Below are 22,618 nucleotides of genomic sequence, written 5' to 3'. Positions count from 1 at the left end.
TTTCTTAATATTTATGAGCGCATAAATTTGACCAATGAATTTAAATGTGTAACCAAATCCACGTTTTCTCACTTTTTGTCTGACACAGTTTTTGGTCTATCGAATCACGATAATTGATAAAGCAAAGTTAATCTACGTCAAAATCACTTTCTTCCCTGGATTCATATTTTAAAGAATTTAATCATGTGAAACCGGAAAAATAAAATATATTATCCGACTCCGTATTTGAAGTGAGTATATTTTCCTCAGTTTTGTAGGCAAACTCCTTGATAGAAGTTAACCGAGTGTAACGGTTTTCGCAGATAATATATGCAGTGGTGTAACATTTACTACCAATTAACAATCAGACCGATGGCGGTAGACTTGTTAACGATAACAATACCATTAAATCAATAAAAAATAATGAGATTTCGCGTAATTTGGAGTGAAAAGACTTGTAACATTTAGAATTTTGTTCTTTAATATAAATTTCAAAAAACTGGAATTCATTTCTTTCTCTAAACTCTAATTCTTCGTTGAAATTTTTAAAAAGTGACTAATTAAGTTTTCTATTGACCTTATAGTTTCTCTGTGTGTCAAACTTTCATTTTTTGCGCCAAAACACGATCGCATTTCGTTGCTCTTAACAGTTTAAACACAGGTTTAATTGCTTGAATTAATGTTTGCGTCGCATTGGTTGTCGTTGCGAATGTGACAAACAAGTTGTACGAATGAGTTACATTTGTGGCAATGGGTCATTGTCTCAGACACTTTACTCGTCTAAAACTGGATTCGTTGAATGTGGTTTTTGTACTTTTCGTCGGAAGTTCCAAATAGCGTGGTTTTTCTTAGAATGGTTCCATTTATAATAAAGTATACGTATTTAGCAAGTGTTGTAGACACCATTAACAAAGATTGTCGAAGAAAACAAAAACGGAATTTCTTTTTACTGTCTTTTTTATCTCCATTTGCGTTATGTGATGAATTTACAGATTGATAAACATAATTTGATTGCCGAAAACATTTTTAAAGGAGAATTTTCTCAGTGTATGACGAAATTATTTATCATTTACTTTCATTAACTTTCTTTGGTGCTGCTGACAAAAATGAGAAAAAAAACACTCAAAAAATATAGTTGGAATTGCTGAAAATAAAACTGATTTCAAGCATTCATGTGCGTAAGAAAAAAAAACGAATTCACCTCGGGTAATGAATTATATTACTTCTTGAGTCATAACAAATGAGTGTTTGAAAAAGGATGAGTAAGTCAAGAAACTCTATTAATTTTTGTCGGCCAAATGGACAATACCCAACAGTTTGTTTTTAATCAAATACTGATTTTAATCGTAAAGATATTTTGTTCTAGGATCATAATTATTTTCATAATTATGGAAAGTTTTTTAAAATCATAAATTAGTGCGATAATAATGTAGTGGTTGCAAACGAAAAACCTTTTTTGTTGTATTTCAGAACTGAAAACTTGGCCACATACGTGTTGAATTTGAAGTGAAACGGAGAAAATTCTCAAATACGAAATTCGGCAATGGTATGGTTTTAAAATCGCACAAAAGTGTAGAAGTCTCCAGAAGAAGGTTTGATTTAGAACGAAATCATGAACCACATTTCGTTGATCCAGTGGCTATAAAACAATGCAAGTCTTATTGTTTCTTTCTTGCGTTGAGGTTTTTTGCTTAATTTGATTAGGTTTCTTTGTGCCATTTGCAACATTGTATGGTTTGTTTTTTTTTTACTTTCTTTTTCTATTGTTCTCGCAAATAAAAAGACATGACCGTTTGTTGTGCTTTACAATTCTTATTAAGCAAACTAAATTGTGTGCCGTTATGTTGTAAAGAATGAATGCATTTTAGATGGGTCATATTGCATCGAATCAATGCGAAAAATGAAAGTAAATGAAATGAATAACTCACAATAGACTGGATGAAAGTTGTGAATAATATAAATTAAAAGAATTCAATGAAAAGAATTTAATTGATTTTCAATGAAAATAGATGTATTGGTTCCGATTTCTTCGTTCTGCATTATTCAAATGAACAAACAATACGAAAAATAAAACCATACAACATTGACGATGTGACCAAATTCTTCACGCTGAGTCGCAACGTAAACACGACGAACGCACTTCCAATTAGCACTTTTCCTTTGTTTGCTATGTGTGCTAGTGGCAGCAGCACATACTCTATATGGTTACATAGCATTGTTGATGGTCTAGTCTCGACTTCTCATTTTTTCGAAGTTTTCACATATTCCCTTCAACTACTCGCACAAAATACAAACACAATGTGATCAACTATTGTAATACCTCACGCTGTCTTATACTATGATCTACTTTGTGCGAACATTCGCCGTAAAAATTACCGCAACCAAGAACGATGGTTTGGCACGACCGTATAATAATATTATTAAGTGTGAAGCGCATGGATTTGGACGATTTTCGTTCATTTTGAAACGAACCATAGCAAAGTCAACATCTTTTTTCGGCTCATGATTTTTATTCCGATATTTTTTTTCATTTTATTCATTGCAATTTTTTGAACGGAAAATTGATTTACATTTTTAACAAGGTGTAAAACGAAAGTAAATAAAACGGATTTAAATTATAAAAAGATTGAAGTGGATAATAATTAAAAAATCATTGAAGATTGTGATGTTTTGCAAAATTACCAGTTTATCTAAATTCATGGATTGTATATAAATTCGTTCCACAGTTCATGGATCGAACATTGTTAATTTTTTGATCAAAAAACAATATATGTAGTTCGATTCGAAAATGTTAATAATACAACGCTTGCTCATATTATATGGGATAATACTTTGTGCAGAAGGTAGAAGTGACACAATAATAATCATTTTATCTATCATTTTCATAAACGTTAATTGAATTTCTTGGTTGGTGATTAGGTGCTCGAACGTGTCCCGACAAAGCGACCAAAGCGCATTTGACGCGGTGTGACATGTACTACAGATGCAAGGTGATGGAATCGGATAACATCATTTGGAGTGCAAAAAATTGTCCAAATGGTTTAGTTTACGATGTAAATTATGGATATTGTGTTTTACCCGGTGAGAAATGTTTTTTTTTTGTGTTTGAATATTTGGAATATAAGGAATAATGAGAAAATAAACCAAGTGCAATTTTTTCAAAAAAAAAAAAAAAAAAAAACAAAAAAATTCTGCGAAAATTCGTAATAAAAAGTAATAATTTCTCTTCAAAACTTAGGTGATGATTGGGAATGTCAATTGGAAACGGAAAGTCGATCATCAAGTGCTGACGACGACAATGTGTATGGTGTGAATAATTTGAGTTATTTGAAAGAGCAAGTGAAAGGATATGATGCTGATGGTGACAAAACAGATGAAGAAGACGAAGAAGAATTAAACGACGATGATGATAACGAAAATGTATTGATAACGATGACAAACAATGGAACGATGTCATTTGAATCGAGTGCGTATTCGAATTCAAGTGAAAATGAAATCGAATCAAGTGGTGACGGCGAAGATGAAGATGATTTAGAAAATAAATCAAGTTACATTTCCATTCCAAATAACTCTGATGGTTTAGTTTCATCACAATTGCAGCGATTATCTCAATTGGTACGAAAGGTGAACAATAATCAGCATTCCGATCTAACACCTGATGATTTAAATCAATATTTGTCCTTACATAAATTGGTTCATCAAAAGTATCCGAGTAATACCAAAGCTGAACCGGTGCCACACAATAAATTGATTGAAGAACATCATTTGAAGCAAATTTTAGATTTACAGAAAAGACTAAACAATTTGGCAAATACACGAAATACATATTCAACACCGCCAACACCGGTAAAATTCACAGTCACCGGAAATGGTGTTTATCCAGCCGATGCTACGACCGTTCACATCAAGGCAACAAATGCTTTAAAAAATCCACGATTTCCCGATGGCGGACATTCAACATCACAAATTGTGGTCAATCGACCCGGAGGTTCCGTTGTTTTTAGATTACCACATTCCGACTATCCAACGACAAAAAAACCAAGTAAAAAGAAACCAGAAAATCATATAAGTGAAAACACACTGAAAACTTTATTGGAATTAACAAAAAATATGGCAAATCAAGCACCAAACACACCAAATTTTGTGCATTCATTAGAACCGTCGAATAGTTATGCGCAACCAATTATTCAACCAGTTCTTTATAATTTTCCATGGGATAAATTGCCGATGTCTTCATTATTTGGTGCTTTAACTTCGCAAAAGTTCGATAAAACCCAAAATGATGATGTGTCAATGGAGAAAATTTCATCGGTGAGAGTAAGTGTGCCGACAACACCAAATGAATCAAGTGAACCTGACGATACTGGTCCAACAACAATTATCCACAATCATGTTCCTATAACAATAGCTCATCCAAGCCCATCGAATTCAATTGTAAATCGCTATCATGTCACCGCTTCAACAACACCACGTCCAATCGACGATCGGTACGATAGCTATGGGAATAAAAAACCAGATCATACCGATTTGAATAATTATTATCCCTATCCACCATTTTCGGAAAATCAGCAAAAAAATCCATCATTTATAGAAAAACGTCCATCAGTTGTAAGTACCATGCCTACTTATTATACATCTCCATTTTCGACACAGCAAACAAGTTATAATGCAAATGTAGAGCAACCTCAATACATTCAAATTGCTCAATCACAACCGGATCGTTATATTCCCGTCTATCCGACAAATACCATTGTTAGCAATGCGATGCGCCCAATTCCAACGTTTGCATCAATTGACGGCGGTTATACACAAAAATTCTTTTCTGCATACACACAACAACCACATATAGGTGAAAATAATGTAAACGAAATTGTGCACATCAATCAAAAACCACCATATCCTACATTAAGACCCGTAAATTACGTTCCCATCGCAACAGCATCGAGTCCAACGCCAAGCTATGCTGATCCACCTGAATCATTTGGGCAATATCATAAACATCCATTAATCGCCGATAAAATCGATCATTTTATTGATTCGAATGAACCGAGTGATGGTGGCAGCAGTAACAACGCAAACAATGACCAATACGAAAACAATGACGACTATGTGAACACAAATGTAGAGCAAAATAGTAATGAAAACGTGATGGATGTGTTAGCAAATTATAATTTCCATAAAAAAACAAATTCAATGGAAAGCATCGGTAGTATGGGCGGCGGCGGCAGCAGCAGCAGCAGCAATGTTGGTGTTGATTCACAAATCATAACGAATATTGGTGGTGAAAAAAAGCCAAGCAATAAATATAAGCCCACTCAAATCCAAGGTAACCACAAGCAATTTGTCAATTTAAATGGGAATTTCATGAGTTTAGAAACCTATCAACAAACAATTGAACCATATTTACAAAAAAATTCGGCATTATCATCACAAATTGAGGTATTAACGTGTGCAACTGGTGTACGACAAGCAAATAGCACCGATTGTACACGGTATTTTGTGTGTAATGAAAAGACCGGCAAAATCTTAAGTTATTCATGTCCACCATATACGGCTTTCAGTGGCGAAACAAAAATTTGTACAGCCGACACATATGCGAAATGCTATGTAGGCGATCTAAATCAAATTGATAGCAAATTCTCGCCTCAAATGTCCATGATGGAAGCACATCGCATTAAATCGGAAGCAGTCAAAGCACAGCAGCTGGCACATTTAATCAAATTAGAAACGAATAAAATTCTTAGTGCTGCACATCAAGTGCGATACAAACAACAAACAAATGGTGGAAAATCGACGACACAAATGGTACAACAAACACCAACACGACCATCGAAAATTGGCCAACAACCAGTATATCGGAAACCACAAATAAATCAAACACCAGTTACACCGCCACAAAGACAAAACGTTAAAAATGGACAATCGAAGAAAAAACCACAGGGAAAACGCAAAGTTCCATGCCGAACAGAAGGAAAATTAGTCGATAATTTATCACAATATCATTACTTTTTATGCTTTAAAGATCAACAACAAAAGATGCGCGCACGACGACTTCAATGTCCGGCAAAGTTAACATTCTGTCCGTCCAGTCTGGTATGCACTTCCATCGAACGATGTTCGAAGATACAATGAGAAAAAGTGCTCATTTTTTTGAAAAGTACCGCATTTCACTATAAGAATTAACAAATGTTCTTTTTTGAGTAAAATAGAATGTTTTTTTATTTCATTTGAAGTAAATTTATTAATTAGGGAATTTATCCTGAAAAAACAAAGCATTTTATTCGAAGTAAGCTGTTTTAATTAAGTTAATGAATAAAATTGTATTCCAAAATTTAAAAAAAAAGAACAAATAAAAACGAATTCAAAATACAAACAAATTAAACTTTTGAATGAAAAATGTGTTGCGGGCGCCATCTAGTGAAGGTAAAATGAGTAAAAAAAATACTGCCAAGTGTTAGGTTGTCATGCAACAATCTTGGTGCACACATAAAACAAGCATCATTCTGACAACTGTCAGTGGTCGGTATTCGTGGCGATAGATATCAACTGTGTTTGTCTGTTCTCACAAAATGATTTAATAGAACCGCAGCAAATTTTTGGGTGTTAATTTGGAAATTAGTTTCCAAAGAATTTGTCAAATTATTTGGACCAAATTAAATCATCACAATGAGTTGTTGGACAGATCCTCAGTGCCTTTTATTTATGGGTTCAGCTATGTTAGCTGCTTGTGCCATAGCAGTGAGTTTAATTTGTTTGCAATAATTTTTACACATAAATGAAAATCAATTTCGGATCAAATGTATTTTTGTTAGATTTGGATAGCAGTAAAAGCAGTTACAACACCACTTCCGCAAATCGTTCGCTATGAAGATGAGAAATATTACACCGATCCAGTGTCAAAGTCAAAACAACCATTTCCGTCAATTAATGATAGCCCACGAATTGCGCTAAGCGTAATTGTGCCCGCATATGAAGAGGAACAACGATGTGAGTTTTAATCATTTTAAATCGCTGATTTCGACTATAGTTTTCAACATCCGCTATTTTTTTTTTTTTTGGTTTATTTTGCAGTACCAAAAATGCTCGACGAAGCATTGGAGTATTTAGAAAATCGTTCACAAAAGGACAAAACATTCCAATATGAAGTGATTGTGGTGAGTGATGGCAGCAAAGATTCAACCGTTCAAGTGGCACTGGCATATAGCAAAAAGTATACATCGGACAAAGTTCGTGTTTTGAATCTAATTAAAAACCGTGGCAAAGGCGGTGCCGTTCGTATGGTGAGAAAATAAACAAGCCGAAGAAAATGTTGATACATTTTACTTAATTTGATTTTTCATTCAATTTCAGGGAATGTTGAGTGCACGTGGTCGTCAATTGTTATTTGCCGATGCGGATGGTGCAACGCAATTTTCCGATTTAGAGAAACTTGAGGTTGAAATGCGAAAATTGACACCGCCCGATGAATGGGAAAATCCCGCAATTGTAATTGGTTCACGTGCACATTTAGAAGAGGAAGCCATTGCATCTCGAAGTCTTTTCCGTACAATTTTAATGCATGGTTTTCATTTTTTGGTTTGGTTATTTGCTGTGCGTGGCGGTATCCGTGACACACAATGTGGTTTTAAATTGCTTACAAGATCGGCTGCACATCATTTATTCAACTTGTTGCACGTCGAACGATGGGCATTTGATGTTGAGCTACTGTTTTTGGCACAATCACTGAAAATTCCAATCGAAGAGGTCAGCGTCAATTGGACCGAAATTGAAGGTTCAAAAATTACACCAGTCTGGACATGGTTACAAATGGGATGCGATTTATTCTTGATTTGGTTTAGATATACAATTGGCGCCTGGGACATCACCAGATTTGGAAGCAAAAATAAAAAATCAAAGTAGTTATCATGTGTTCCATTATTTCCAAAGAGAGTCTTTTTTTTTCTTCAAATATACGTGGTGTCTATTCCTTGTATGCGATTTAAACAAAAACTGTTTAGTGTAAGAGCGCACACCATTTAAACAAAAAGCCGTTTGCTCTAATTTAGCTGTATAAGATTGAATCTTCAAATAAAATGCATTTTTAAATCTATAGACGGATAGTGTTTCCTTATTAGAGATGTAAAAATATTACAGAATGCTTTGAAATCAATGAAGTTTTCCATTAAATTCAAACAAGTGGCATAAGACCTTCTAATGGAGTGACTTATATATTATTAACATAAAATCAATATGACAATAATAACAATTTCCTTTCACGCAAAAAAGCGCACTTTACGTGAAGTTTACATACATAAGTGAGCTATTATAAATTGAAGAAGCCTATTTAGAGCAAATGCATATTAAAAGTAAACTTGTTAAATGGGATGCTTGGAAAATGTAACAATAAAGCAGCTGTTCGTTTTTCTGTATTGTATACGCTTACGATTGTATATAATTATAACAAATGCATATTAAAACTATTTTGCTTGCCGTTACTTTCTGTCACTCTTGCGTTCGCTGTTTTCCTTAATTAAAAAAGAGAATAAATACGATCATGTAAATTGGGCCAAACTAAAAAGAAAACGTTTGAATTTGCAATGCAATGGTCGAATCATATTTTTTTACGTTCCGTTTTTACTTTTTGCTAATGACTTTCAATGCACTTAACATTACATAAGCGTGTATATATTTCAGTTGTTGTTGTTGTGCATGTACGTAGCAATTATCCATTGATGACAAACTTTGTGCTTCGTCCGGCACAAAGCTTCCTCAATTTTTATATGCTGGCGTCCTTTTTTCAACTTTGACGAATTATTTCAAGACTCTTCTTATTTCCCTTTATACAATCATCATTTTCGGAGAGGCTGCAACTTGTAAAAGCCGCAATTGTTCGTTTGCTCTCTTGTTCTCCTCTTCTCTCTCTCTCTCTCTCTCTCTCTCTCTCTCTATGATACTACAATGCAATATTCAAGTTTCAACTTAATCAAAAGTTTGCCGTATGCTTTTTTGGTCGTTTCGTTTTTGTACTCGATTTGCAAAATGTTAATCATATGGTTTTAGTTTGGGGTTGCATTGTCAGTACTTTTTTGTACGTTTGTCAAATGAAATCCGATTCGGTGTCGACCGTGCATGATCATTAAATCGACCGTTATAATTTGAGTGGATTCTTTTGTTTTGTCATTATTTTCATTCAAATATCAAAATATATTGTGGCATTGGCATTTCATCGATCGATGCAATGAATCCTTTTTCTCTGTTTAGCTATTTTCCTTTTGCCATTCATTGTCGTTGTCGTTGCATTCGAATTACAAATGATGAATCAGAATGAGATGGATAGAATGACACCCTGTCGTACAGTTAAAGGACGTTAAACTCACGCATTTGTACGGTAATATTGAGCTTCTCCATCCACCGTACTCATTTTAACACAAACCGGCTGCTTGTGCACGAAAGAGACCACCCGATATGATACTATAAAATTGGAAAAAAAGCTTCGCACAAACGATGAAGACGATGGTGCCGTTCGTCAGAAGGATTCAGTCCTCTGCTGACTTTCAACAGTGTTGACGGAGTTTTGCAGCCGTTCGTGCAATCAATAATTATAATAAAGAACACATCCAGCTCAACTTAAAATCTAGTGAAGTCTATAAGAATAGCGAGTATTGTGTGTTGTTTTTCATCGCAATCGATATTCGTTTGTATTGGGTTAAACTAATAACCTGGTCTACACAGTGTAAATGTGCGTGCTTTTGGTAAATGGTAAAGTGAATTTGATGTGTGCATTAAATTTGATCGAGTGAATTCAATTATACATGGAAAATAATAAACAAGAAGAAAATTGATCGAAATCGAATCATAAATATTTCATTGGAAAATTATTTGATTATTTCTATATGCTTTTCGTTGATCGATTTAATTTCCGTGTTCGATTGGTATATACATGGTTTGATTTATATTGTGTTTGAACATTTTTCCCGCAACTATCGTTAAATCGCTGTGTCAAATTTGATTCAATCATTTCGGTTTTAATTCAGTGTATATGTGATTTTCGTTCATTAGATGATATCGTTTTTTGTTGATTTTGATTGCATTCATACGTTTATTATATTTTCACTTTATTCGAAGAAATCGTGTTAAATTCATCAGAATAAAAAAAAATCAATTTATACGAACAACAAAATAGATAGCAATAATATATTTGAAATGAAGAGAAATTGCTAAATATAAATCCAGAACAAAAACCATCATCATAATAAATCAGTCTGAAATGGCCATTAGTGCAGAATTTATTTCGCGTTGATTTCATTCGACCCAATTAAGGTGTATTTATTTGGATGTTTTATTTCTTCGTCTTCTTTTCCATAGACATTTTAATAATTTGCTTCAAAATGAATTTTCACCTTAAATAATAAGGTCATTTGATTTCTTCTTTCAAATCGCCCCCAATGTATTTTACTCGAAATTTATTTTGGTTCGTAAATTTCGATGTTTTTATTTGATTTGATTTGATTTTCAAAGTTTCGGTTTTTTTTTTTTTGTTGAGAATGAATATTGATTGATAATGGAGTGTGTATACCGTTTTCCGTGATCGTTTCCAACCGCCTTGAAAACCACAACAACGCGTTACACCACAATCACATTCCAATATGAAAAACAGAACGAAAGTTTTGTAGAGTCAAATACAAAATAAAACATACCCATGCACACATAAAGAGATAAGCGAAACGCGTTCACCTTTCCACTGCCAGAAAAAAATGCGGCTGCCGTGAAAAAAAGAACGAAACCAAAAATGGTGGAGAGCACCCATCTCTCTTTACCCTTCGTTTCAATTTCATTTTTTGTTTGGTCGCGTTCATCATGATTTTCAATGTTTTTTTTTACGTTTCGTTTATCTTCATGATTCCATCGAATCTACCCTCCCAGACAGTGACGGTGGTTTCCGTATGTATGTGTATTTGCGTGTGCTTCACCCACAACACACAAACACACACGCTCTCATGAAAATTTGTTCCGTATAATTTTGAAAAGATTTTTATAAATTTATTCCGAATTTTCTTTTCTACTGATTTTGAACGACCGTGTGATTTTACTTTTCTTTTGATTTTATTTTTCCTTTCGTTCTATGGCATTTCAATAGGGCTAAAAGTTGGTGAAGAATTTTTTTGGCTGTTTGTTTTGTGTGTGGTTTTCATTTTGACTTGTGTGTGTATTCACATTCCGACTTTTTATTTACCTTGATTTCGACTCTATTTATCTTCATGCGGTTTCTCAGGCAATGCATTCAAACAGATTTTTCCTCCCCCCCTCTCTCTCTCGCTCTCCACCCACTCCCACTCGTTGTTCGCTTTATTTTTATTTTGACATGGCACTCCATGTTTATTTCGATTCGCACATCAGAAAGCGAAAAAAACTTTTGTATTCGCACTGAGCCCCCGACGTTTAACCCATTTCAAGCAACCCAAGCCAATTCATCGGAAGCATATAAGCGAACGAATAAAGAATACGTAAACAATACACATATCAAATAGCTTGCTAGCTACTGCAGATTTGTACACACTCTGGTGCATTCAAATTCAAGACATTCAATGCTTATTGCACTGCCACGGTGCATGCATGCATTCATTTTATAAAATTGTAGTTTAAGCAATCACAAGGCGGGAGCAAGAGAGAGAGAGCAAATTTATGAGTTTGGGCTTTTCTAACACCAACACTTTTTACGAGAAACATCGAGAAAATGGATCAAAGGAATTTTGTTTTTGAAACACCAAAAACGATTGGGAGAGAAAATTTTACGGAAACTTGATCGATTTTCTTCTTTTTTCTCCTTCTTTTCCATGTGAGAAAGTAGAGTCAAAAAAAATTTCAGTGAAGCAAACGAATGAATGTTTGAACGAAAAAGAAATTTATGTTAAAACTATAAAACGCTGAATAAAATTCGAAGAGAAAAGAAACTCTTAAAAAATTCCGAACGACGAAACGATTTGACATTTAAACCCAAACAAAAACACCAAGAAAAATTACACAAGCAATTCGTTACATTTGGATACATTTCGGTTGAAGAAATACAGAGAAAATAGACGAACACATACATCTATAATTCACATAAATTTCCACTAACGAGACAAACATCAAGACTATTCAGGCAGAATTAACCGGTGAGACTTTGGTAAGTTGGTTTCGGTTGTAAAATGTACATATATTAAATATTCGAAATTTTATACAACACGTACAAATATTCGAATGTGACTTGATGAAGATAAGGATTTTCTATTATATCAAATTGAATTGGTGCAAATTTTCGTTGGGGATCGTTGGCAAAACGACGGTGTTAATTCACATTCAAATTCTTTATTAAATGGCTTGAGCGCAGAAAATGTAGAGTAAACGCAATTTAAAATGTAAACCGTTACCGTTTTGTAAACTACCGTAAAAAGTAACCGTATGCCACTTATAATGTGGTACCCGGGCTGTTGAATAGTAGTAAAATAGCAATCTTTACATCGGTTTTTCGTCAGTAGTGTTGACGCCCATCAGACCTTTTTAAACAATTTCTATCTTTTAACATTTTACAAAAGGCCAACATACACAGAGAAAGGGTGAGGAAGAGTGGGCGTCGGAGGGAGTTAGAGCAAAAGATTGAGCTTTTTGATTTCTTTCATTCTTTTATTATGTCCTATTTTTAACTCCATTGAAATCCTCAGCAAACACGTTTCCCTTTTGGAAAAAAAGTGACTCAAGCTCTGGTTTTATCTGTGCTTCTTTGTTTCTCTTTCACATTGCGTTGGCGTGTCTCTAATACCATTCTGTCAGTTGGGTTTTGTGCTTGATTTCTTTTGTGGTTTTTTTTAAAACTTTCATTTTGGTTTTGTTTTGAAATCGTTTTTGTGGCCTGTGCATTGCTTTTACTTTTGCCCACAAAGAAGAAAATTCACACAAATTACGTTCGTTCACTCCATATCTGTTCAATATTGGCAACTGTTCAAAAATTGCATCTCGTGGCGGAGGAAACAAGGACAAATTGAAATTCGGTCGTTTGAAATTGAGGATAATCCCATGCGAAATGGTTTCAAATTCGATAAATCGTTCGATAATAGATTTTAAATCGGAAACCACAATAACTCGCTATGGTTATGACAATTAAATTCTTATTCAAAAAAAAAAAAAAAAAACTATATGAAGTATTTTGTTTGAATGAATATGTTACTGTTTGATTGCATGCTATATAGTTTGTTCATATCTTTTTTACTCATTGTATATGACTTGAGCATTCAATTCAAACCACATTTTGTATTTGCAACTGTTTTGTCTAATTGAATTCATAAAAAAAATCCAATTCTATTTCATTTTCTCTCTCGCTTATCTCTTTCCTTGTGCTCGTTGTGTATGCATTTGCAAAAGACTGTCGTCTGCTGGCGACACCAAATGACAAAAGCGAAATGAGATCGAGATAGCGCCTAAACGACTGACGATTGTGCCAAAACCAAAACGGAACGAATCGTAAAACAATGGCTATAGACAGTGTGTAAGAGAGAGAAAGGGAAAGAGAGAGAGAGCGATCGGAACAAAAGAAAAGAAAGAGAAAGATTGCGCGAGAGCGAAAATCGTGATCATTTGCTCAATGTTTCTGTTTAAGCTAATAGACCCGTTAACCGTTTTGTAAATATGTTGTTGCGTTTCGTTGCCAAAACCATGCAAATAATGTACCAACTGGTGCGTATTGCCAAATAAACTACCAAAATGGTATCTATCACAAGATTCGGTATAATGTAAATAGAAAATTTAAGTGTAATCATTGAATTACGGAAACCGCATCAAAAGCGCCCAACATTTTCCAGAGATAACGCAAACAATTGAAGTGTTATCTGCAAGCTAGCGAACCAAACATAGTGATGTGATGATGGTAATATTATGACGAATATATGTATCAAATGCAGGTCAAAGAGTATTGTGCAGAAAACGAACGAGAAAGAACGAAGATAGAGCTCGGTTTGTTCTGCGACCTACTGTAGAAGAAGAGTCAACACAGCATGTAAACCACGTTTGAAAAGTTTTGCGCGAAATTCACATTTAGTTTTAAGATGGTTCGGGTTATATGGTTTGCATGCGGTGACGATGACGATGACAAACGTTCAAAAGAGCACTTGAACTATGATGTCTTTTCATGTGACATATTAGAGCATCACATTTTCAACAAGAACCATTTTACACACAAGGTGAAATAGCATCTTTTGACAAACTTTTGTTTGCTTTCACCTCCGAAAAAGGCGACGTGAATGAACGTAATATATTATTGTGCAAAAATAAAGCGTCAACATGCGCTGTGCATGTGGTAATCCTCACTTTAGATTTTCTTCAATTATAGCCGTCAGCCCAAATTACTTTTTCGGTAAATGAGAAGATTTTGTGATGGCAAACCAACTGTCTGAGATGAGAAACTCTGTGTAATCCGTATCCTAAAAGTTTGCAGTTCAACACTCACTCTGTACGACTCATGGCTCTCTGTACGACTCAACATCAGCATCGTGGTATAGTTTACATTTTATCAAGTTAAAATCGTGTATTCAATAGATCTAATTTACTTTGAGTAATTCGGTACAATTGAGAGAATCAGACGATTGCATTCGTTAAGCACGAAAGGTTGAACGGTATTTTCGGTTTTCATTGATTTCCGTTCAAAGTCGTCAAACAAGTTGTGCAGACAAGTGATTAAAGTTCTAGGGTAAACTCATAAATAACAATTATATTGTCTTTGCGTTTGTTTGGGATTGACTGATGCTGCAACATCGCCACAAAAAAAAACTTTCAAATATTGGTTTTGTTTGCATAAGCATTATTATCGTTGCAGTTGAAATAACAAAGTTTCTTTTTTTTTCTTGTTGTTTTCTCTCTTTTTCGCCTGTAACCTTTCAACTCTTAACAAATCTGAAAAGTTTTTCGTCGTGGCTATAAATATATTCATGCATAAAATTTTGAATCTAACCCGAATCACGTTTGCAAAAAAGTCAATTATTTTGAACGAGACTGTTGTTAGAGTAACATCATGGAGAGAATGATATGTGAAGAAAAAGGTCGAGTATGAAACAAAAAAAAATGATGCAAAATGGCAGAAGAAAAAGCAGTAGAAAAGAACAAGAAAGAGAGAGATAGAGAGAGATTTAGTGCAAGAGTTAGAGTCGATATAAATAAGATAAGTGAGTATGAGTATATAGTGCAGAGAAAATTAGTTCAATCAAAGCAAATGTCAAAATGTCTGCAAGTGTAGTTGCAAAGTGCAGTACGAATTCGACACAAGTTGAATATGTCGCTTTGTTTTTGTATGGTCCGTTTTGGATTGCACCCAAAAATGCTTGGAATGGTTGATACAAGAAAATTGAATACAAAACACAAATGTATGTGTATGTGTGTGTGTGTGTGGGCAAACATCGGCTTGTTTGGAATGGGTAAACATTCATGTTTTAATTGAATTTCATGCATATTTTGCCATAGAAATTTGCTCATCAGTGGAAAGTGAATAAAAGGCAAACCCGTTAACTCGGTTATTTGTCTTTAATAACAATTTTTCAATGTGAAACGCACACAAAAAGAGAAAGACAGACGAAAGCACACGCCTTGCATGACCTGAAGGGAAAATAATTTTATAGGAAGAGATGGCGATCAAACACAAACACACAGTAGTCTGGTAAATCGTTCTACCGTGCCGTTGTGCGTGAACACACATTTCAAATAATGTTTCAAACAAACACAAATTCTATTTTGCTACAAGAACATTTTTTTTAATGTTTTCTTTAAAGAAATTTGTTCATTTTTGAATCCCCCATTTCAAAAACACAGTGTTATATACATATGGTGGGACATACGCATATACTCCAATGGAGTTGCATGCATTTAACTCTGACTAAATCGTCTATCGCTTTAACCCAGACAGACCACGACTCGTCTGTTTCTCCCTCTCTCAATCGCTTTTCTCTTCTTGTCAATTATTCATTTGAAAATGTATACAGCGTGAGAGCATAATTGTTTATATACACGTAATAAATTTGTAATCATGTCGCTAAATGTTCATAGAAAAAATCCAACTCTCCATTTAAACATGTTCTCATTTTTCAAATACAAACTGTACATTATATATACATAAATTTGTGGCGGCTGCATAGAAAATTGTTATGTGGCGATGAGAAACAATACGACATGGCAGACGCCCAACAAGTATCGATTCTCGTTTCGGTCTTGTGTGTGTAGAGAAATGACACAACGGTTTGCAATCAACGAATGAACCACCGAACGAACGAGAAAAAAAAGAACGTGAAAGGTTTTACCAGTTATTTCATGCAGAAAATGAAATTCAACGCGGATAATACGTAAAATGGAAAATGAAAACTACACAATTACCTTGTCTTATCTATTATTCAGTCCATTCATTCGATTAATCCGATTGAAAGAGAATATGATGGGAATTTGTTTCGAATGCCACACAATGAAAGGCAACAAGAATGGAAACGATCAAAACGGTGAAAAGAACAAAAATATATCTCGATTCGGAATTCAATACAAAATGTAAGACACTAATTGAAATTGATATTTAAATCGACAGTTAAATGCATCATCCGTGTCCCTCGTTGAAATGAATCGTCCATCAAATATTGTCAAACTACAATCGGAAAATTCAGTCCGTATTTTTTTCATATCCTCTCTTATAATTGAAATGTATATTTTTTGGCTTATGTATTTGGACGCGGAGCTCAGAAGCGATAACACTCGCACACAAAGAGGCAGAGGGAAAGAGAGATTTCAAAAGTTGCATTCATTGTGAAAAAAACACCAAATGATTGATAAATTACATTCATTATTTTATCGCTCGGGAAAGTGATACAGACGCGCGTTTGTGCATACACCAATCAAAAATACCAGCAGTAAATATGATGATGACAATAGAAAACCGGACACAAATGGTCAAATGATGTACATTTCGTTTCGCTTAATTGATATTTAATGCGCATTTTTCTGTTGCACCAGTGCCGCATTCGAAGGCTGCATTTTTTCCGTTTTGCAAACATTCCATGTGAGTTATTGTTTTCATTATCCGGCGTAAATATCTTCTGTTTTTTTCTTCATCCAACATTCTCGTTGTTCACAAATTCATATTTTTTTCCTACACTCGCTGCTCACATTTCGCGTAAAAAGTGACGGATTAATTTTTTTCTGTTGTTCATCGTTGGAGTTCATTGTTTTTGTTGATTCCGTTTGCGAGTATAAATGGGTTATTTTTTCCGGATTGGACGTTCGTTCATGTTTGTTATGCAATGGGTAAATTTTTATGATTAAAGCATTATTTTCATTTTTGCAGTCAATTTATTTGGTCATATTTTCTACACTTGGTACAGTTATCTCCTCTTCAAATGAACCGATGTGGCTTTATGTGTGAGGACAAAACAACGAACAAAAAAATTGATTGAGCGCTTTTCCACTAGTTATAACTTTCATATTATTTTTTTGAATTTGTATTCGATACAATGTTCAATCAATTTATTTTCTTGTTCGACGCATAAGCACACCGTTAGGGTAAATGGTTGAAAGCAAGGAATGGTGAAAAAAAGAAAAAAGCTGAAAGCAAGGAAGGGAAGGTGAAAAAAAAACATTTGGACTGGGTTGGGATCGACGGAAGACGAAGAGAAAAAGGAAATCACAATGACTAAACAACAATAAAATGTCGATGTGCTTATGAATTTCGTTTCCGTTTAGTTTATTGGCTGACCCATGACAGCTGTCGTTAACATTCAGCAACTTCATAAAAATTGCAATTATATACGTTTTTTCGAAAATGTGTGAGCAAATCAACACTATTATGTTCAATTTTTTTAAAAATAACATCGATCGATGATGAATGAAACGGCCATTGGCCTTGTTCACATACATTAAAAAATCAATTCGTCATAATGTTAATGGAAATATAGGTATTTTACCACAGAATTGGAATTGGGGTTCTTTGTGAATTTCACAGTTTGATTTTTTTTTTCATTTCAAAATTTCCAATGGTGAGACTGTTGTAAACATGCTACGGTAGGTATAATCCCTGCTGTGAGGAGTAATTAATATTACTGCCAGTGAATTCGAGTTTCTTTTCGAAAAAAAAGCACAATGTAAAAACTTCGAAGGGTAAACCGATTTGAAAAAATCACCCCTTTTTCGAATTGATAAGCATTTGAGTGAAACTGAAAATGACACATATGTAAAATGTCAAACATATTAAAAGGAATGGTTAGTATTTTCCCAAAGTTCATACACCCACGGTGTATGAAATGCTGTCAACTAAATGTAAACACACATTCATTCCGATTCAAATTGAAACAACCGAGACCGACGGAGACAACCCATTAGAAACAAATGTCGACCAGATATTGTACACATTATGCACGTACTAATTTTATAATTTGAGCACATGAAACAAGCGACCCAACGCTGTGCGATTTAGCTGGCGAGCATTGCTTTCGCCTAGTTCGAATGCATACAAGTTTGTGTCGAATTTTTTTTTTCAGCTTTAATTTGTGCATTCTCATGCGACAGTAAATTTTGTTGTTTTTTCTTTCAATATTCTGTGCAAATACATGCTGAGCGACCATCAACACAATACAAAAACCGGAACGATATCAACTATATTTTTCTATGCTCCTTTTTTTCACATCCCCAATAGAACGGAAAATTACGAAATTAAATTTTCCATGCATTTTGCCATACATGACAGTCTATTGTATATTTATTTTTGGGGCAGAAAAAAGACAATCGCTATTTTTTATTCTGCGTGGAATATATGTGTCGGCGAACAGGAAAAATGTTTTTAATTTCGGGATACGAACTCAATTCGGCGGCACAATTCAAAGCTTATGAACTCTTTGGTATTGAGTGAGTGGTAGTGGAGCAACAAACATTTTACAGTGAATTCTGGAATTTATACGCTGCATCCTATTTCTTCTCTTTCTCTCTCTCTCATTCACAGTGTCATTCGCATCATTGCTGCAAATAGGCAGACGAAATGAATAGACACTGACTAGTGAATGTGATGCGAAATTTTTATTTGCGAAAGACAAAAAAAAATCAACACTAGAAAAAAAGTGGCATGTTTAACAATTCGTAGTTTGAAGCGGTCGAGAAAGCAGCATTTGACCCGCAATCTCATGCTGAGAAAAGCGTATTAATTACTATGAAATTCATACATGCTAAAACAGATCGTGTACAGTGTAAACCAAAAAGCACAGCATTCAACAATATTTATACGTGGTACGCTTATATTTTAAATCGCATGAAAATTGAACTAGTGCCTCGCAAGCAGACACAATAGGGTATTTTGTGTACTGCTGCAAAAGCTAAAAGAATGAGCGAAACTTTACAAGATTGCAGAATGGAAGAGAGAGCAAGCCAAAAAAATAAAAATAGTGCCGAGAAAAAGCGAGTAAAAAATTATGAATGTCAACGGGGAATGGCATAATAGTTTGCATTCTCAGCTTTGTATTCACAGAATGTGCCAAAGTAAATGAAATAATGCATCGACAACAACATAAAAACCTGCAACGAAGATGAACCATACATTGAAGGCGAAAGTGTTTGAGTAGCGAATAATTCGGATGCCAAGCGCCTTATTTTTTTTTTCATTTCGTTCATACATCGCATTATGTTTGTCGTCGTCATTTTGCCAATATTTTTGTATCTACAATTCTACAATCACTATTGAATCAAACCCGTACATCCCGAAATAAAATTACAATTCTAAAATTGTGCTTCTCCGGCAGTCAGGCAAGCTAACCATTGTGTATGAATGTGATTATTTGAGGGAAAAAAATGGGTGTAATAGCAATGAGAACGAAGCTGTTCGTGATGATGCGATATACAATTTCTCTTTATTCTCTCTCTCTCTCTCTCTCTCTGTAATAAAAATATGGAATTTATTTTTAATGCTATTTATATTGGAATACAACACAATGACGGTGGCAATGGCATCAGTCTCTGAATCGCTTTGACACTTCTTGTCGTCAGACATTTTTTTCTCGTTGAAGTGATTTTGTTCTTGCCATTTCCTTTTCTACCTTTTTTTGCAAGCTTTCTCCCTCTTTCTCGTGTTTCTCTCCGTATGCTTTATAAATGCATTTATTTGGTGTTGTTAGATTTTATGTGTGTGTGTCGCTGTTTCAAGTAGCTTCTCAGAGTTTTGTGTCCTAAGATTCGCTCAAAAGCTCAAAACCATGTTTCTATGCAATGTCGCATATTTTTCATTGTTATTTCAGCAAGATTATTCATTCACCAAGAGCGAACAAGTGAGGTACACACACAGAGAGGAAGCATGTAGCATTTTTTTATTCTTCTCAATGGAATTTTATGTTTTTTTCTTACTGCTTCTCATCATTTTTTCCTCTTCTATTACAGTTTGTGTTGCGTTGCTATTTGACGTGTACACTTTTTACATGTGCACGACGACAATCGTGTACTTGAATATGAGCGATGATTCGCTACTTTTTGCAATATTTTCTTTTTGTTTCAAAATATTTTTCTATCGTTTGTATCATTTTCATGGCGCTGTGTGTGTGTGTGTGTGTGTGTGCACGAATGTGTTTTTCAACTTCGTTTAAGGACCAGCACTACATATATTGTTTTGTGCATTCTTTTTTTGTTGCTCACGAAACAAGCGTATTTCTTTCCTTTGTCGCAATCAGGCTTCAACTCTTTTGACGGCAACTTTAGCTACTAGCTATTGTGATATTGTGTTTGTCGTTCGCGTTTTCGTCGTTTGCTTCATTATTACCATAAATGTTTTTGATCTCGTTTTCTCTTGCCAGACTTTCTTTCTCTGGTATTTTTTTTCTCGCCCCGCTATGCTTTTTTTTGCTACTGTTTTAATATTATTGTAGCTATCGTTCTCATCATCGTTTTGTTATTTTCGGTTGGATTTACTTGGCTGTCACGTATCGTTTCACCCATACACGTACCGTGCGTACATTTTGGTTGGCAAAAAATTCTCTGACGAATGAAAAGATGATGATCATCGTCATTATTATTGCTGTTTTCGTTGTCGTTTTTATTTCTGTTTTTCATTCCACACAACAGCATCATGTGTGACAGTAACACCAACTATTCAACTATTGAATGAACAAAATATCGAATGTTGGATTACTTCGTTTGTACGGTATACATTTCGTCTCTTGAAATAAAATGAATGAGAGAACGAACGTCGAACATACATGCATCTCCCATGGATGTCCCTGTTTTTTGGAATTAAGTTATCAAATATGCTCAAGACTACACCACTTTTCGTCGCTTTACCCAATATTTTACCACATAGAGAGAGATAGAGAGAGAGAGAGAGTGAGTTAGAAAGAGAGAAAGAGAGTGAAAGGGCAAAAGTGAAACATACAAACCATAACAACCGATGCACTCTCAGCCGGAAAGTATTCATAAGCATCGTGAATTGAGATTGTTTTCGAAATATACAACGTGTAATCAAGTCATGAAGCGAATGAATGAACCGAGCGACTGGCAACTATACTCAAATGGATAAATGAAGGCACTTGTCTATTTATGTGCAGGAGCTCAAACATAAGTGCTAGACTTATGTGTTCGACTAAAAGCTCATAAAAGTCACTTGCACACAATTGCATATTTGTTCGCGTTACTAAGGCCACAGCGCAATAAAAAAGAGAACCATACACAAAAAATGAGATACATTCAATGCTGGTTAGTGTATCTTCATAAAAGCAGACACTATTGTGTTTTGCTTTGATATTTTTTGCTCGTTGGTTCATTCTCTTTTCTCCTTTTTCTCACACTTTGTCTGGAATATTCATAATGATGTGGAAATTTGTGTCGCTTTCTTTTTTATATGTTGAACGTGATACGCACTGATGATCCTGTTTTTCTTTGTACGTATTGATCCAATTATGACGAAAAAAAGAGAATGTGAAAATTGACCCTTGTTGGATTCCTCGTTACATAAACGACTTGGGATTATTAGTTGTGTGATTTCAAATATTGACAAATGCTCCAAATGCATTTTTTTCACACGATGCACATTCCTGTTGAAAAATTACGATAAACAAGACGAAATTGCAAAACTGGATCACTTATTTATTTATAAAGAAGTCATGTGTATTTTTCGTTCTATTGCTTTGGTCTCATTTCCCCAATGAGAATCTGGTGTTTGCAAAAATAAAATTGCAAACAAAACCTCGAACATTCTGCAGAAAGTTGTTGCCGAACTATGCGACGGAAGAAAAAGTTGAAAAAAAACATAGACAAAATGAGAGAAGAAAGAAGAGAAAAAAAATGGCAGAACTGCCGATGAAAAAAGAGAGCGAGCAAAAGAGAAGTGAGAGAATAAAATTATGCAGATGAGATTTTTGTGCGGCGCTTATGCATTTTGCATATTGCATTTTGGTATGTATAGCGCGTACACCGCGAACAACAGTGCCACATTAAAATTGCGCCTGGAATTTTCATTTTCTTTTCGCTCTTAGAAACAACATCGAAATATACACACACACACACCAAAAAAAGCATACCGTATGCACACGCAAAAACTACTTGAGCAAAGACTTTTCCCTTCTTTGCATAATTGCAAATGTTTTATTCATTCAGTGTTTTACTTTTTATTTCCAGGGGCGTGCGGGAGAATGCTCAT

At 34.6% G+C, this 22,618-nt stretch overlaps 3 protein-coding genes across 10 annotated transcripts in view; all 3 read left to right on the top strand.

Annotated features, from left to right (window-relative positions):
• The first annotated feature begins 2,618 nt into the window (after window positions 1–2,618).
• On the top strand, window positions 2,619–6,206 carry LOC116340991. Its single transcript, XM_031767796.1, has 3 exons — window positions 2,619–2,822; window positions 2,899–3,060; window positions 3,218–6,206. Exons 1-3 carry the CDS (start codon window positions 2,768–2,770, stop codon window positions 6,109–6,111), a joined length of 3,111 nt encoding a protein of 1,036 aa, XP_031623656.1. The 5' UTR covers window positions 2,619–2,767; the 3' UTR covers window positions 6,112–6,206.
• A 279-nt stretch (window positions 6,207–6,485) lies between these two features.
• LOC116341257 (dolichyl-phosphate beta-glucosyltransferase) lies at window positions 6,486–8,070 on the top strand. Its single transcript, XM_031768213.1, has 4 exons — window positions 6,486–6,717; window positions 6,792–6,966; window positions 7,051–7,259; window positions 7,330–8,070. Exons 1-4 carry the CDS (start codon window positions 6,646–6,648, stop codon window positions 7,876–7,878), a joined length of 1,005 nt encoding a protein of 334 aa, XP_031624073.1. The 5' UTR covers window positions 6,486–6,645; the 3' UTR covers window positions 7,879–8,070.
• A 1,458-nt stretch (window positions 8,071–9,528) lies between these two features.
• The window catches only part of LOC116341252 (tyrosine-protein phosphatase Lar), a 380,836-nt gene continuing 367,746 nt past the window's right edge, over window positions 9,529–22,618 (top strand). For 3 of the 8 annotated variants that reach the window (XM_031768206.1, XM_031768204.1, XM_031768200.1), the window contains exons 1-2: window positions 9,529–9,717; window positions 11,800–12,124. The gene's annotated coding sequence lies outside the window, so the exon portion shown is untranslated. The remainder of the gene's footprint in view (window positions 9,718–11,799; window positions 12,125–22,618) is intronic. The other 5 variants (XM_031768205.1, XM_031768203.1, XM_031768202.1 and 2 more) reach the window with 2 other exon arrangements.

The sequence above is a fragment of the Contarinia nasturtii genome, unplaced genomic scaffold (genome assembly GCF_009176525.2).
Source record: "Contarinia nasturtii isolate CC-2019 unplaced genomic scaffold, AAFC_CNas_1.1 Cnas_scaffold_695, whole genome shotgun sequence".
NCBI lineage: Eukaryota > Metazoa > Arthropoda > Insecta > Diptera > Cecidomyiidae > Contarinia > Contarinia nasturtii.
This window is presented reverse-complemented; position numbering and strand designations above follow the sequence as displayed.

Excerpts from the sequence above, each read along its gene's own strand:
- LOC116340991 (XM_031767796.1), top strand. The coding sequence starts at position 2,768 with ATGTTAATAATACAACGCTTGCTCATATTATATGGGATAATACTTTGT. Across the intron at positions 2,823-2,898 it reads GATAATACTTTGTGCAGAAG|GTGCTCGAACGTGTCCCGAC; the intron begins GTAGAAGTGACA and ends GTTGGTGATTAG. Across the intron at positions 3,061-3,217 it reads TGGATATTGTGTTTTACCCG|GTGATGATTGGGAATGTCAA; the intron begins GTGAGAAATGTT and ends TTCAAAACTTAG.
- LOC116341257 (XM_031768213.1), top strand. The coding sequence starts at position 6,646 with ATGAGTTGTTGGACAGATCCTCAGTGCCTTTTATTTATGGGTTCAGCT. Across the intron at positions 6,718-6,791 it reads TAGCTGCTTGTGCCATAGCA|ATTTGGATAGCAGTAAAAGC; the intron begins GTGAGTTTAATT and ends TATTTTTGTTAG. Across the intron at positions 6,967-7,050 it reads ATATGAAGAGGAACAACGAT|TACCAAAAATGCTCGACGAA; the intron begins GTGAGTTTTAAT and ends TTTATTTTGCAG.